Genomic DNA, 16,552 nt, shown 5'->3' with positions numbered 1-16,552 from the left:
CAGGCGACATGGCTGATAAATTGACTGGAAACCAGTGCAGTTCGTCTAGTGTTGAAGCGCTTTCTTCTCCTAGTTCATCATGAGGCCGTACGGATACTCTCCAACAACGCGACAACAGTGGCATACATCAATCATCAAGGAGGTACAAGGAGCCATCATGTGTCTCGGGAAGTGGACAAGTTGATGGCTTGGGCGGAGCTTCACCTCCCTCACCTGGCGGCGTTCCACATAGCAGGAGTGGACAATGTCCAAGCGGATTTCTTAAGCCGTCAACACTTAGATCCCGGAGAGTGGGAACTCTCCGAGGACACGGTAACACTTCTCTCTCACCGGTGGGGGACCCCGCACATGGACCTGATGGCCACTCAAAGGAATGTGAAGGCCCCACGCTTCTTCAGTCGCAGAAGGGAGCACGGCGTGGAAGGAGTAGATGCGCTGGTCCTCCCATGGCCGCGACACCTTCTGCTATACATGTTCCCCCCCTGGCCCCTGGTCGGAAAAGTAATTTGGAGAATAGAGAGCCACCAAGGACCGGTGATCCTAGTGGCCCCCGAATGGCCATGCAGACCGTGGTTTGCAGACTTGATAAACCTCAAAGTGGACGGCCTGCTCCATCTGGGACATCTGCCCAACCTTCTGCGTCAGGGTCCTGTATTTTCGACAGGGCAGATCGCTTCTGTCTTGCGGCTTGGCTTTTGAGAGGCGCAGGTTGAGAAGATGAGGTTACCAGGAGGATGTTATTTCGACTCTCCTCAAAGCCAGGAAAATTTCCACTTCTCTCTCCTATGTCCGGGTCTGGAAGGTTTTCAAGGCCTGGTGTATGTCCATACACGTATCTCCACCTTTGCCTCAGCAGCACAAATCCTATCCTTCCTTCAGCGAGGCCTGGAGAAGGGATTGGCCTCCAACTCCCTGCGGGTTCAGGTGGCAGCCCTTGGATCCCTCATCCGGCATCTGGACGGGGCTCCTCTTTCTTCACATCCTGATATAGTGAGATTTTTGAAAGTTGTTAAGCATGTGAAGCCTCTGGTACATGCCCTATACCCCTCTTGGAGCCTAAATTTGGTACTTCGGATACTCGGCGGTCCTCCATTCGAGCCGCTAAAGCATACCACTCTGAAGGATCTTATGCTCAAGACAGTCTTTCTAGTGTCCATTTCCTCGGCCCGCCAGATTTCGGAACTCCAGGCTCTCTCATGCAGGGAGCCCTACCTATGTTTCACGGATTCGGGAGTATCCTTGTCTACAGTTCCATCTTTTCTGCCAAAGGTAGTATCATCTTTGCATGTGAATCAATCAGTGGAACTCCCATCCTTCTAGAATGAGGCATCCAGAGAACTCCGCCGCCTTGATGTCAAGCGCGTTCTTATTCTCTATCTGGAGGTCACTAATGACTTCCGATTGTCCGACCATCTCTTTGTCCTCTGGAGTGGCCTCAAGAAGGGCAACAAGGCTTCCAAAACAAACATTGCGCACTGGTTGAAGGAAGCAATCGCCTCAGCGTACGTAGGAGCAGGACGACAACCGCCAGCGGGAATTATGGCTCACTCGCTCCGCGCCCCAGCCACGTCCTGGGCCGAGAGCCAGGCTGTCTCTCCTCAGGAGATCTGCCGTGTGGCTACCTGGAAATTGCTGCACACCTTTGCACGGCATTATTGTTTAAATATTCAGTCACCGGATTTTGGCTCCTTTGGCACTCACGTCGTCCGAGCAGGGCTATCCAGGGCCCACCCTACGTAGGGAAGCTTTGGTACATCCCACTGTCTAGACTGATCTGGGTACATACAGGGAAAAGAAAATTATTTCTTACCTGCTAATTTTCGTTCCTGTAGTACCACGGATTAGTCCAGATGCCCTCCCTAAGGATTTTATGGGATTGGGATTGTTCTTCCAGCTGACTGTTCCTGGTCACATATGTGGCTGTTTTTTCAAGAGTTCTCGTTGCAAGTTTATGGTTCTCAAAGTTTATACTTGTTCACTATTAATCTTTACTTGGTTTCTGAGTTTGCTTGAGCCATCCAGTACTCTTATTTATGCTTTGATATTCTTAATACTGAAGAGGGCGCAGAGGGTGCACCTGCTTATATGAGGGCGCTCTTTGCGTTTTTCTCTGACTCCATCTGCTGGAAGGGGGACATTACCCACTGTCTGGACTGATCCGTGGTAATACAGGAATGAAAATTAGCAGGTAAGGAACAATTTTCTTATCCAATGGAACCCCCAGATCCTTCACCACAAGTGTATAATTCACAGATTCAGATTTCACATAACTACTGGTAAATAATCATCTTCTGATCTCCATGCTTTCAAAACTTGTATTCTTTTCTTCACAAATCAGTTAGAAAACTTCTGCCAGTCTTTGATCTAATTCCTGCTAGGTCTATACCTAGGGTGACCAACTGCCCAGTTTTAGACTGGACAGCCCGGTTTTGCAGGTAATTCTACAGTGTCCGCTTACAAGGGTAACTGAACACTTTAAAACCCGGTCAGTAAGGCCTAGGGCCAATCAGCAGAGGGGGGTGTATCTGAAGACAAAGAGAAAGAGAGGCCTGCTCTCTTCCAACAGAACCCAGCCTGATGCAGAGAGACTGAAATGTAAGAGAGCAAGGTAGAAAGAGTAATAGGCTCCAGTGCCAAAGAGCAGACCCAGCAAATAGCACAAAACAAGCCTGGGCTTAGAGTCTCCATCCCACTCCCCAAGTACGGGTCGCTACAAACTCTGTGAGGTTGGCTGATGGAAAATAAGCCTTGTTCCCCCCCTTCCCCCCGGGCTGGCCGGCTCCTCTCCCTAGAGACACCATTTGAAGTTTAAAAAAAAAAAAATGTCAGCATATGGACCCACCTCCTTCCTGTGACCCTATAGCTTTTGGGTATGCCGATAATCAGCCCCAGGTCTCTGTTCACTGCAGAGATAACTTAGAGTGTATAATCTGCTGCTGCAGGCAGGGACCCCAGGGAGCACGAGTGAATAACACAAGTTCCCTCTTCCCACCCTACTAAATAATTCTCCTTTGTTGATTTGCCTCACACTATGGCCTGTCTGCGCAACACGGACACACTACTGAGATACTTTTTCAAGGAGCTGTGAGGTAAAAGGGAGTCACCAGCACAAGCATTTGTGTATCAGTGAAGGCAAATGTGAACGTGTGAGAGCATGTGTGTGTGCAAAGAATATGAGCGTTAGTGTGTATCAAATGCAAATGTGAGCGTGTGTGTGCCAGTTAAAGCATATGTGAGAGAGCATATGTGTCAGTGACAGCATGTGTGTGTATGTCACTGAATATATATGTGAGAGATAGCATGTGTGTGCCTGTATCAGTGAGAATGTATGTGAGAGGGAGTGTGTGTGTGTGAGAATGGTTGGTGCAGTTGGTGTGGCTGGGTTTGGATGGATTCTTGGGGGAGAGGTCCATTAACTGCTATTAATCAAGTTGACTTAGGGAATAGCCACTGCGATTACTGGCATCAGTAGTATGGGATGATCTTAGTGTTTGAGTACTTGCCAGTTTTTGTAGCCTGGTTTGGCCTCTGTTGGAAATAGGATGCTGGGCTTGATGGACCCTTGATCTGACCCAGTATGGCAATTTCTTAAAGAGCATGTGAACAGCATTTGTGAGAGAGGGAGAATGTGAAAGTGCGTGTCCATTAGTGTGAGAGAGAATGAACCTGTGGGTATAACAGAAGAAAGTTTGTGGCTCCCTCGCCTTCCCTCTCATCTGTCTCAAAATAATCCACAACAGTTGCAGGGTGACTGGAAATTAAAAATTCTCAGGTATGGAAAAAGGAAATTTTGTAATCCTTAATTCAAATTATTGGCTATTATTTGATGACTCTGCTGTTCTGAAATATTTTATTGGTGTTTGTGAAATTTATAAACAAATTTTATATTAATTTTTAATGTTCTATTCATCAGCAGTTTTGAAATATGTATTCTTTTTACTATTATGATAGATGTTTATATATTTTATTTTTTGTTTGTTTGATGTTTTATGAGACATGGTGATGTTTTGTTTTTCCATTGTTACACTGCATACAGAGTGAGGCTTGTTGCATTTTCCAGTTGAATTGTTGTCTGCATGTTTCTGATTATACTTCATGATTTCTTTATTCTGTGTTTGGTGAGGGTCTGCATTCTGCTTATGTGGCCGAAGTGAGATATTCTGCCAGAGTGTAATTTGAGTAGGGTTCAACAGCAGCCTGGCTTGTTCTGTTTTCCTAATAGGAGGTGTGTTTGTGTTTTAGGGCCTGGTGTAATATTTGTAGTGTTGCCTTTTTTCATAGGTAGGGTTGTTATTGTTTGAGTGCTAGCTTTTAGTGCTGTTTTGATATGAGAGGTTTACTATACTGTAATTGTAATTCAGTAAACTCATTGCTTTCTGAGGTCCAAGTCCATACCCAACATGCGTTACAGCGTAGGCCAAATGGGTTCCAAGTGGCAGAATCTGAAATATATGCAAATTTATGTAAAGAAGGAGGTGGGAACACCCCACCCTGCCCCTGGTCCTCGTGTCCAGTCCTGGTCTTTGGAAAAATTGGCAACCCGCTCTGTACCCTATCTTTATCAACAGGAACAACAATTTGTATCTCATTAGCATACAAATAAACCTAAAGAACAAAACAATTTTCCCAACTTCTGTAAAAAGAAAATGATTGAATAATAATGGGGACAAGAGGGTTGTGAGGGATTCTGGAATATAAATCAGTAGAAGATGAAAGATTCCCTTTCACACAAAGGTGCACATTCCTTCTTGAAAAGAAAGCAGCAATCCATTGTAAAAAAAAAAAAAAAAAAAAGTTTCAGATAACACTAAGTTCTTAAATCTGCCTAACAAAATGTGGATACAGTTGTTCCATTGCCTAGACAGGTCAGGGCGCATTCCATTAGAGCTCAGGCAGTCTCATCGGCAGAGATTCAGTTATCTCCTGTCAAGATTTGCCGGGCAGCAACATGGTCCTCCTTACGTAATTTCTCCAAGCATTACCACTTGGATATTAAGGCTGAAGAGGATGCGGCCTTAACAAGCACAGTGTTGACAGGAGCGTAGGCAGCCTCCCACCTGTTTCAGGAAAAGCTTTGGTACATCTCACCTGTGTGGACTGGCCTGCTTGAATGCAGAGGAAAGTTGAAATTAGTTCTTTCTTGATAATTTCCTTTCGTCTAAGGAAGGCAGGCAAATCCACAACCTGCCCTGGGCTGCCTATTTGGTATTGTTTTCAGTTCGTCCTTTATTCGGGGATGATGCAGAGTGTTTGAGTGATTTGAAGGCCGGTAAGTGAAAAACCAGCCCCTAAGGTCAGTTGATGATACATTTTTACTGAGCTCAGTGCTTTCCATATGGCTGGAAGTAATAAATCATTGACTATTAATAGTCATATTTCAAATATAATTTATTCACACTTTGGCTTTTCTAGAGATACTGGCAGGCGGATGGGCAGTGCTACATGTCAGTGATGTCAGCAAGTCAATTTTTTCCATTTCCATCTGCTGGTGGGAGTGCATACCCCACCAGTGTGGATTAGCCTGCCCTCCTTAGAGGAAAGGAAATTAATCAGATACGTTATTTCACCTTAATGCATAATTAAACTCTGGAATTTATCAGAGGATGTGGTAAAAGCTATTAGTGTAGCTGGGTTTAAAAAAGGTTTGGACAAGTTCCTGGAAGAATCATCCATAAAACATTATCAAGATAGACTTGGGGAAATCCGCTGCATGTCCCTGGCATAAGCAACATTGAGTCTTTTGGGTGACCTGGATTGGCCAGTGTTGGAAACAGAATACTGGGTTTAATGGACCTTTGGTCTGACTCATTACGGCAAATCTTATGTTCTAGGATTCACCAGTTATTGGTTCTAAACAGTTAGCTAATCTATTTTTAAAAGGTCATCTAATTTCCCCCATTCAGTAATTTAAAATATAGCCTTACATTTTGTTAAAAATTCAACATTACAACCAAACTCAAAAGAAGAAGATAAAATTAGATGCTCAGACCAAGGGAATAGTCTAGAGCCCACGAAATGCATATTGTATTTCTTCTTCATCAACCCTGAAGCAAAAAATGAGGTCTAGGATATGCTTTTCCTTGTATGTCAGAAAATATAGTAACAGTTCCATGCCAGTATCTCTTAAAGAAAGAAAGCCCTAAGCTAATAAGTTTGGTCATCACAATGCAAGTTAAAATCAGAAAATATGAATATCTAATAATTATATGGGACACATAATCTATTCATGTATACAGCATTCTCTGAAGGAAAAGTAGAACGATCGATCACATAAGTGGGTCATGTCATCCACAGGTGCCATTGGATGAAGTCAGCCCTTATGTGGCTGATTGTCCTGCTGTCTGCAAGGAACACCCCTTATAGATATGCAACTTGGTATTTATCTCAATTATCGACAAGTATGTGTATATGTCCACTGTAGTCATTCATAAGCATTTTATCACATCCCTTGTTTCTATTAAAAAATAAATTCCCTGGGTCCACTATTCAATTATTTGTGCTGCTGTTATGTGTTTTGTTTTGTCTTCATGGGATTCTAAGTAACAGCACAGTAGTATCCTGATTTACTTAACATTCAACATGTTACATAGGGAACAATTTACTCTCTATATATCACATTTTAAAAGAAAATCTTAAATAATTTTTGTATGCTATATTCTGTACTGGCATTGTATCCTTTGTGATGTAGCATTCTCCCTGCTGCAGTCGTCTGTTATGCACAAGAGAGTACTGCATTGATTATAGCACATTTCAGTGTTGTGCAGACTTTCTGGCAGGAAAGAAGATGCAGCTGCAAAGGTGAAGGGAATCCTTTCCTCCTCATCCAGCCAGACCAGTCCAGGCACATAGGTTATGCTCTCCAGCCAGCAGATGGAGATAGAGAACAACAGATTTGCTGATGTCACCCCTTATAAGGTCCCATGCTGACCTCCGCTTGCCTGTATTCTCTGTTTTCAGCAGATGTTAGGCAAGCATCCCATGTTATAACTGAGTCCTGGTTTATGCCAGGTGAAGAGAAAGCTGGTGGATTTGGCTGCTCATGGAATAATAGACCTTGGATTTTCTCCCCGAGTTGAGCATAGCCTTTTGACCAGGGGAGCTTCCAATGATTGGAGCAAGATCTTCCAGTTTATTCTATGAAAATCCTTCCCTCTTCCCCTCCTTCCTATTTTTTCTCTGTTCTTTCTTTCTTTCTTTCTTTCACCTTGAAGATTCAACAAAAAAATAAGAAGTGAATTAGAATTGCCCTCCAGTACCCAGGCTCAAGTAGATAAGTGAAAGATGCTAAAACTCTTCTAATTATTGTGCTGTCCATCAAGGATTACTGCTTAGTTCTTCAATTTTAATTTTGAAGTAAGGAGGCTGTAGTGCAACTGATATTTGTTATCTTTTCTTCATGCTGCCAAATTATTACTACTTTCTTCTTAAAGCAGGAAGAAGAAATCAAACCTCTAACTGACATCGTGGTCTGCGTCAGTAAGAAACTCAGTAAGAAGCAGGGAGACTTGAATGGTATTGCAGCTTCTCTTGGAGCAGATTATAGGTATTACACTGAATGCTGCGGAGTGCTTGGTTAGACAGGATTGTTATGCATGCAACTTGTTCATGAACTGTTCTATCTGTCGGCTTTATGATATATTTCCTGTAAATGAGAGAGCAAACATTCTAGATAATAGACATAATTATGTATGTATGCATATCTCTGTTCTTGTAGGTGGTGCTTTGATGAAACGGTGACTCACTTCATTTACCAGGGAAGGCAGAATGACAATAACAGAGAATACAAATCTGTTAAAGAGCGGGGAGTACACATCGTTTCTGAGCACTGGCTTTTGGCGGTATGTATCCTGGAGATGCTGAGGCCTCCTGATCCCAGCTGGGCTCACATTCCTATCCTGCCCCAGCAGGGTCCCACCCACAGGGCTCTCTCTCCTTATAGGATTTAAGGTGGACTAGACTAGATGTCTGGTCCAGCCCATATTAAGGAGGGGGGAAGTAGGGCCACTTCTTCACAGTAGACTTTAAATGCTAAAAATCTAAGCATGTTGTTGGAGTAAACAAGGGAAATCAATACATGATCTTAGGGTATGTTACATGAGGATGATAGCCAAAGCTAATTATCTGCTTGGTTGGCAATTGGGGCAAGTCTGGAAGATCTGTGGCTTTGCTGGTTTAAGAACCATGTTTTCATTTGGCAATGAAATGCTATGTGGTTATTATTGGCCTGCAAGATGGGGACTAGAGAGTTCCAAGACAGGTGCCGCTCCACTGAAGGTTCTGGATCTTTTTTTTTTTTTTTCTTCAATCTGAAAAGATTGAGAGAATCAACTGTGTAGCTAAGTGTATACAGCCACAGTTTATGTTTTGATAATTAATTTTAAACTTACCTCTCCATGTTCCAGTGTGCAGAAGAAATGAAGCGACTTCCTGAATCTCTCTATCCTCCCACTTACAATCCCAAGATGAGCTTGGATATCAGTGCAGTGCAAGATGCCAGATCCATCACTCAGCTTACATCAACTGCCAAGACAGTGAAGCATGGAAAGGTATAACAAGATTTATAGTCAATAGCAATATCAGTGGCAGCAATTTTGTACCCAAGAAAATAAATGTATAGAGTATTAACCTTTTATTTATTGTGCTCAGCTGTAAAATGTTTACTGTCTGGAGATCACATGATCTGAGCCAAGCAGGGTGGTCTCGCTGGAGCTCTGGATACCTTCTCCACATTTTTACAGTATTAGCTGTTATCGTTATTAGATGGAATTGCAAGGTTGATAATCCGAATGCTTTAACAGCTTATAGACAGATTTGTATTAAAGGGTGAGCAAGTCATGACTACAGAGAAAGGAATGGGGAAAAAAGCAAGCCAACAGAAAGTAAAATGGCTAAAAGGCAGGAATCGTCAGGTCTGCACAATATGGATGACAGTGATTGGAACTCTTACTAAGGCAGTGGTGGAAGCATTAAAAGGCAAGTTTGAAACTATTAATACTAATCTGAGTTACCGTAATTAAAAGAGACTATCTCAGATATAGGGAGACGTTTGGACATGGCCAAGGGTCGAATTTCTGTATTAGAAGATGATACTAACTCCCTAGTGATGCTGGAAAAAACACTACAGAGTACAACAGCAAAAATAGATGACTTAGAAAATATAACCTGGAGAAACAATTTAAGATTTGTGAGACTTCCTGATTCAGTCCCAGAGGAGGACTTGATCATTGTGTTGGAATCTTGGCTTTTGCAGGCCCTACAAATTCCTGAGTCAGAGGATAAAAATAGTAATAGAGAGGGTGCATCAGGTGAGCCCAAAAACCAAGACGGGAACAAGACCCTGAGTAGTCCTGGCAAAGTTTCTAAACTTTGCACAGAAGTCAGAATTATTTCTGAAGTCAAGGAAAGTAAGAGATCTGCAATATAAAAACAGCAGTGTACTGATTTTCCAGGATGTCTCGAATCAAATATCGTTGAAATGCTGAGTGTTCACTCAAGTGAGTTATGAATTGATAAAGAAAAATTAAGATTCACAATGCAATATCCCACCAAGCTCAAAGTTTGGCATGGAGGGAAAATACACTTTTTTGAGACACAAGAAACAGTAGATGCTTTTGTGAAACAAGTGATCGAACAAGAAAGAAAGAAAAGTAGATAATACATTTGCATTAAGGAAGCACCATCGGGAATTAAAAGTTGAAGGTGTCAGTTTGCTTTTCCTGTGGATAAAGTTTTAAAAGCAAGTTCCAATGTCTAAAATTCAAAACATCTGTTTGGTTACGACATGTTGAGAAGAGGAAGCTTCTTTATTTAAATATTCAAGGTTAAGCTTCACATTATTATTTGTGAAGTTAGCTCTATGGCATTGAGGAGATTAAAGGATTATAAGAGGAGAGAATGAAGCTCCATAGAAGTGGAAAAAAACTGAGTTTTCCTCAATTCACAAGATACAGAAAAACCTGCAGATTCGCTTTTGAATATAGTCTAGCTTTTCCATGTTTCCAGAAATGGCTAATAGGCCTATAACAATGGGTGTTTCTACTATATTCAAAAGCAAATCTGCAGGGTTTTTCTGTATCTTGTGAATTGAGGAGAAATGAAAATTGGTTCTTACCTGCTATTTTTCGTTCCTGTAGTACCACGGATCAGTCCAGATTCCTGGGTTTTGTCTCCCCAGCAGATGGAGACAGAGACGTTTTGACTGACTCTGCCCTATACCCTGAGGTGCCACCTACAGTCCATCAGTATTACATGGTATCAAAGCAGAACATCTTAAAACTAATTAACCGGAACATTGTGAACTTCATGCTGGCTATGACCGGTGACAAAAACCAGATCACTAACCCCAAGTAGGAGCAGAACCCATGAATTCTTCAAAAAAAACTTTGCAAAACTATTCTGCAGAGAGTATTTAAAAAGTATTGAATGAGTGGCCACTCCGTTATTTCCACGCTGAAGAAGGGTGGGACTCTGGACTGATCCGTGATATTACAGGAACGAAAATTAGCAGGTAAGAACCAATTTTCCTTTCCCTGTATGTACCCAGATCAGTCCAGACTCCTGGGATGTATCAGAGTTCCACTGCCCAGGGTAGGATCCTGAGAGGCCTGCTCGGATCACTCCTTCACCAAAACCCCCAGAACCTGGGGCCTGAACATACAATTGGTAATGCCTAGCAAAGGTATGCAAGGACTTCCAAGTAGCCGCTCTACAAATCTCCTGCGGAGAAATTTGCTGACACTCTGCCCACGAGGTCGCCTGTAGAATATGCTTTAAGACCGACCGGAAGCGGCTGACCATGAAGCAAGTAGGCTGAATTAAGTCTCTTTTACCCAGCGGGCGATCATAGCCCTAGACGCCTTATATCCTCTTTTGGGATCGCTGCAGAGCACAAAAAGATGATCCGACATACGGAAACCATTGGTAACCTCCAAAATTCATAGTAGAACATGACATATGTCTAGTTTCCTCAGATTCCTAGCTTGGGGATCAGAGCAGTCCAAGTCCGGAAAAGACGGGAGTTCTATCAACTGATTCAAGTGAAAGGATGATACCTTTGGAAGAAAGGAAGGAACAGTCCGCAATGAGACCCCCGTATCCGTAATTCTGAGAGAGGGCTCCCTGCAGGACAAAGTCTGTAGCTTAGACACCCGGTGAGCTGAGGTAATAGCCACAAGAAAAATCACCTTTAAGGTAAGATCCTTTACTGTTGCCCGTTTTAAAGGTTCAAAAGGTGCCGCACATAGAACTCAAAATACCAAATTTAAACTCCACGAAAGACAAGGATTCCGGACCGGAGGACACAGGTATTTAGTCCCCCTGAGAAACCGTGCCACATCCGGATTTGCAGCAAAGGTCACACCTCAAATTTTACCACAGAAACAACAGAGGGCCGCTACCTGAACCCACAAACAACTACACGAGAGGCCTTTAACCAAGCCAGCCTGTAGGAAAGATAATATATCGTACACCAGAGCCCGAGTAGGATCCACCTTGTGGTCTACACACCAAGACTCAAAGACCCGCCGCACTCTGACATAAGCCAAAGAAGTGAAGATCTTCCTGGAACGCAAAAGGGTAGTGACAACCGTGTCCGAATAGCCCTTTCTCTTTAGTCTTTTCCTCTCAAAAGCCATGCCGCGAGACAAAAGCGATCCACCTCTTCCAAACAAATGGGACCCTGATGCAGAAGATTTGGAAGATCTCGAGACCTCAGGGGCCCTTACACTGACAGGTTTATGAGATCCGCAAGCCATGGATGCCTCGGCCACTCCAGAGCTATCAGGATCACTTCGGAAGAGTGAGCTTCGATGTGTCTCGGCACTCTGCCGATGAGAGGCCATGGTGGGAACACATAGAGAAGGACGTGCCTTGGCCAAGCGCGAACCAACGCATCAATCCCTTCCGCCATTGGCTCCTGGCGCCGACTGAAGAAACGAGGGGCCTTGGCATTCCGTAAGGTCGCTATCAAATTGACACTCGGTCTGGACCACTTGCTGCAAATGAGATGGAATGCTTCTTCAGAGAGTTCCCACTCCCCGGGATCGAGATGGTGCCGACTGAGAAAATCTGCTTGGACATTGTCCACTCCTGCGATGTGAGAGGTGGCAATGCTGGCTAGGTACTGCTCCACCCAGCTTATCAACTGTTGGGCCTCGACTGCTACCGGCTGACTCTTGGTTCCCCCTTGGCGATTGATATAGGCCATGGCTGTCGCATTGTCCAATAGAACCCTGACGGACTTGCCCTGCAGAAGCGGGAGAAAGGCTTGTAGTGCGAACCGCACTGCCCTGGTCTCCAGGCAATTGATCGACCATTGGGATTCCTCCACAGACCATTGGCCCTGCACCAATTTCCCCTGGCACACCACTCCCCAGCTGGAGAGACTGGTGTCTGTGGTGACCACCGTCCAAGCGGGAACCTCCAAGCTGACATTCCGGCGTAAATTGTCCGAGAAGAGCCAACAATCGCGACTGGAACGTGCAGAGTCTCTAAGAGGTAGGGGAAGATGAAATTGCTTGGACACTGGGCTCCAACGGGAAAGCAATGCTGACTGAAGAGGTCTCATATGAGCAAAGGCCCAGGGAACCAGCTCCAAGGTAGATGCCATTGAGCCAAGGACCTGCAAGTAGTGGAAAACTCTGGAAAGAGTCTGAGCTAGCAAGTCCCGAACCTGTCCTTGCAGCTTGACAATGTGCTCCTCGGTGAGAAAAACCCTGCCGAGACGTGTGTCGAACAGGGATCCTAGGAACTTCAAGGACTGGGAGGGAATCAATTGGCTCTTGGCCAAATTGACCACCCAGTCCAGCGACTTCAGCAGCTGAAGAACCCAGTCCACTGCTGAGCGACAAAGAGACTCCAACTTTGCCCGAATAAGCCAATTGTCCAGATAGGAATGGACCAACAAGCCTTCCCTCCGAAGCTCCGCTGCCACCACCACCATGACCTTGCTAAAGGTCCTTGGCATCATGGCTAGCCCGAAAGGAAGAGCATGGAACTGAAAGTGGTGACCCAGTATGGAAAACCTGAGGAATTTCTGGTGAGTGGTCCGGATTCCAATATGCAAATACGCTTCTGTGAGATCCAGCGACGCTAGATAATCCCCCTTGCATACTGACGCAATGATGGGACTGCAGAGTCTCCATGCGAAAGCAGGGCACTTGAAGACATCTGTTGACCTTCTTCAAATCTAGAATGGACCAGAACATGCCTTCCTTCTTGGGCACCACGAAGTAGATGGAATAGCGGCCCCTTCACCAGCGGAACCAGAACAATGGCCCCGAGATCTAGTAGAAGGCACAAAATGTCCCCTACCGCTTTACGTTTCTCCTTGTACAAACACAGGGAAACGAGAAAGCGGTCTCGAGGGCACCGAGCAAAATCTAAAGCGGACCGGGAGGACCGAAATCTCTGATTTCCCCGGAAACAAGACTGAGATGAAGAAAATATTCTCGGCTTAGGCTTATCCTTCAGAAGATGATGCACCTTGTTCTCTCCCAAGGATTGAATCATATCTCCAAATCTTTACTGAAAAGCAGCTTGCCCGTAAAAGGCAGGGAACCTAACTGGGCCTTGGAGGAGAAATCAGTAAACCAGTTCCGCAACTAAAGTAGCCGACGGGCAGACATAGCTGAGACCATAGAGCGGGCAGAGGTCTGTAGCAGATCATAAAGGGCGTCCGCACTGTAGGCGACCGCAGCTTCTAGGTGCCCCGCTTGAACAACCTCCTCCTCCAATAACAAGGTGTTACTCTGCAATTGCTGTACCCAGCGGAGACCTGCCCTCAAGGAGAAACTGCTGCACATGGCAGCCCGCACTCCGAGGGCGGATACCTCAAAAATCTTCTTGAGCTGGACTTCCAGCTTATGATCCTGGAGATCCTTGAGGGCCATAGTCCCTGTCACCGGGATGGTGGTCTTAGTAACAGCAGACACCGCCGCATCCACCTTAGGGACTCGGAGGCGGTCCAGGGCATCTTCTGGCAGGAGGTAAAGCTTATCCATTGCTTTGCTGACTTTCAAACCCAAATCCGGAGTGTCCCACTCCCGATAAACAGCAAGCCCATGACTGAAAGATGAAAGGGAAAGGATTTGGTCAAACCCCGAAGACCAACTATGACCGGGTCCATGGACCCCCATCCTAGAATCCTCTGGAGGACTTTCAATGCCCAATTCCTCCAGGATCGTGGGAATAAGAGGACCTAACTCGTCCCTGTGGAAGAGACAGACCACCTTCGGGTCATCTCTGTCCACCCTGCAGGAGCCCTGGCCTGAAAAAGGATCTTGGTCAGTGTCAGGATCCACCCCCAAAGAGGGCTTAAGAACATGCCATAATGGGTCAGACCAAGCCCAGCATCATGTTTCCAACAGTGGCCAATCCAGGCCATAAGAACCTGGCAAGTACCCAAAAACTAAGTGTATTCCACGCTACTGTTGCTAGTAATAGCAGTGGCTATTTTCTAAGTCAACTTAATTAATAGCAGGTAATGGACTTCTCCTCCAAGAGCTTATCCAATCCTTTTTTAAACACAGGTACACTAACTTCACTAACCACATCCTCTGGCAACAAATTCCAGAGTTTAATTGTGCGTTGAGTGAAAAAGAACTTTCTCCGATTAGTTTTAAATGTGCCACATGCTAACTTCATGGAGTGCCCCCTAATCTTTCTATTATCCGAAAGAGTAAATAACTGATTCACATTAACCTATTCTAGACCTCTCATGATTTTAAACATCTCTATCAAAAGATGTCACTAACCCGATGGGTCATGTGCTACGGCAGCCACAGGGTGCCACCAAGGCCAGGCCTGCCGCTGCTATAAACTGTACGACAGGACACCTGAGCTCCATTACTCCTAACAGCATCCCATCGGCTATTTTGTGGATGTAGGATCGTATTCTGTGAGGACTCTCTCCCGTTTATATGGAAAGCACAAAACAGCAGGATCAGAGGTCAATTTAAAGAGAGAAACAGGCTGCAAAAGGATTTTGACCCTGATAGCCTACTTCTCTGGCTCCGAAACATCAGAGGAGGAGTTCGCCCCCGGGTGAGACGAGGCAGTCTGAAGAGGGCGCTTAGCTTTCTGGCCTCTGGCCCCTTCAAAATGTTTTACCCTCTTAGGGTCCTTTCCACCCTTTTTGGCCACCTGCGTAGCTGCATCACACTCCGACTGCCTCTTTGCGGACCTCCTGGCTTTAAAAGCCTTGTGCAGCAATAAAATGAAATCTGAGGAGGAGGAGTCTGAAGCCCCCTCGGGGCCATCCTCTGCCAGCAGAATTGGTGCTTCCCTCGGCATGCCCCCCCCCCCCCCCGGCCCGGGGACCGACCGTTACGTGGATAAAGGAGGGGGAGAATTTCCTTCCTCCTCTGCAGCTCGTGCTGCCACGCGAAAAGTGGACAAAATGGCATCCGTTCCCACGCTTAGCGGGAACAGATCCAGCTGATCAAGCCGCGATTGCCCGGGTCCTGCAGGCCCTTGGCGCAGCCGTAAAACGCCGTCCCTGGCACCTCCAAGCATCCCTCCCCCCCGGGGAGGCAGGCAGAGCAGAGCCCATCTCTAGAGACGTGCACGCGGCAGGCCGCACCACGCGACATTAAGAAAAAACCTCTGGGAACTGGTAAGGGACAGCGGCAGTGAAAGCAAGGCAGCAACAATTGAAAAAAAAAACAAACGCCAGCAACGCCGGAAGGCTCTGCTTTTTTTTTTTTCAAACCTAACAGCAGAAAGGCTCGGGTCCTGTCCTCTGGGGGTGAGTTAGCTGGGCTCCCCGGTATCACCCCCAACTGCAGTCGATAGGATAGGGTAACAGGGTCCTCAACCCCTAGTACCCACTGCCTCAAATACCAGAGGGGATGGCCCCCGCGGGACCTGCCAACCCCCTAGGATGCTCTAGGAAGGTTGCTTCACTCTTCAAAATTTTTTTTTTGTTTTGTTTTGGAACTAAGCCAATATAAAGAAAAAACCCTAACTATCTAGCAATCACTCTTTTTTTTTTTTTTTTTAAACTACCTACAGACTGTAGGGAATGCACCTCCACCATCTGCTGGAGACAAAGAAATACTGACGGACTGTAGGTGGCACCTCAAGGTATAGGGCAGAGTCCGTCAAAACTTCTCTGTCTCCATCTGCTGGAGGGGAGGCAAAACCCAGGAGTCTGGACTGATCCATGGCAATACAGGAACGAAAATTAGCAGGTATGAACCAACTTTCCTTTCTCCTCAATTCACAACATACAGAAAAACCCTGCAGATTCGCTTTTGAATATAGTACAAACACCCATTGTTATAGGCCTATTAGACATTTCTGGAAACATGGAAAAGATAGACATAGATGCATAACATGATTAAAGATACAATTCCCCTCTGCTGAAAAAATACAAAACAACAGGAAATAACTTTGTTTCATACACTTACAGAAGTTAAAAGTTTAAGAACATCATCAGTTGTGATTGGGCGTTTTTCAATCCGGAAAAGCTGGAATAGTTATAAACTATACTATAAATAGTTTGTGTCAGGGGCTGGGCAGCCCTCTGTTGGCTCCTGGGGGTAGTCCTCCA

At 45.2% G+C, this 16,552-nt stretch overlaps 1 protein-coding gene across 3 annotated transcripts in view; it reads left to right on the top strand.

Moving 5' to 3' along the window:
- TOPBP1 (DNA topoisomerase II binding protein 1) overlaps positions 1 to 16,552 on the top strand; it is a 248,317-nt gene that overhangs the window by 126,607 nt on the left and 105,158 nt on the right. For 2 of the 3 annotated variants that reach the window (XM_029589327.1, XM_029589329.1), the window contains exons 16-18: positions 7,431 to 7,543; positions 7,715 to 7,838; positions 8,403 to 8,546. In XM_029589327.1, the coding sequence (XP_029445187.1) occupies positions 7,431 to 7,543; positions 7,715 to 7,838; positions 8,403 to 8,546 (381 nt within the window). The remainder of the gene's footprint in view (positions 1 to 7,430; positions 7,544 to 7,714; positions 7,839 to 8,402; positions 8,547 to 16,552) is intronic. The other variant, XM_029589328.1, reaches the window with a different exon arrangement.

The sequence above is a fragment of the Rhinatrema bivittatum genome, chromosome 2 (assembly GCF_901001135.1).
Source record: "Rhinatrema bivittatum chromosome 2, aRhiBiv1.1, whole genome shotgun sequence".
NCBI classification, from domain to species: Eukaryota; Metazoa; Chordata; class Amphibia; order Gymnophiona; family Rhinatrematidae; genus Rhinatrema; species Rhinatrema bivittatum.
This window is presented reverse-complemented; position numbering and strand designations above follow the sequence as displayed.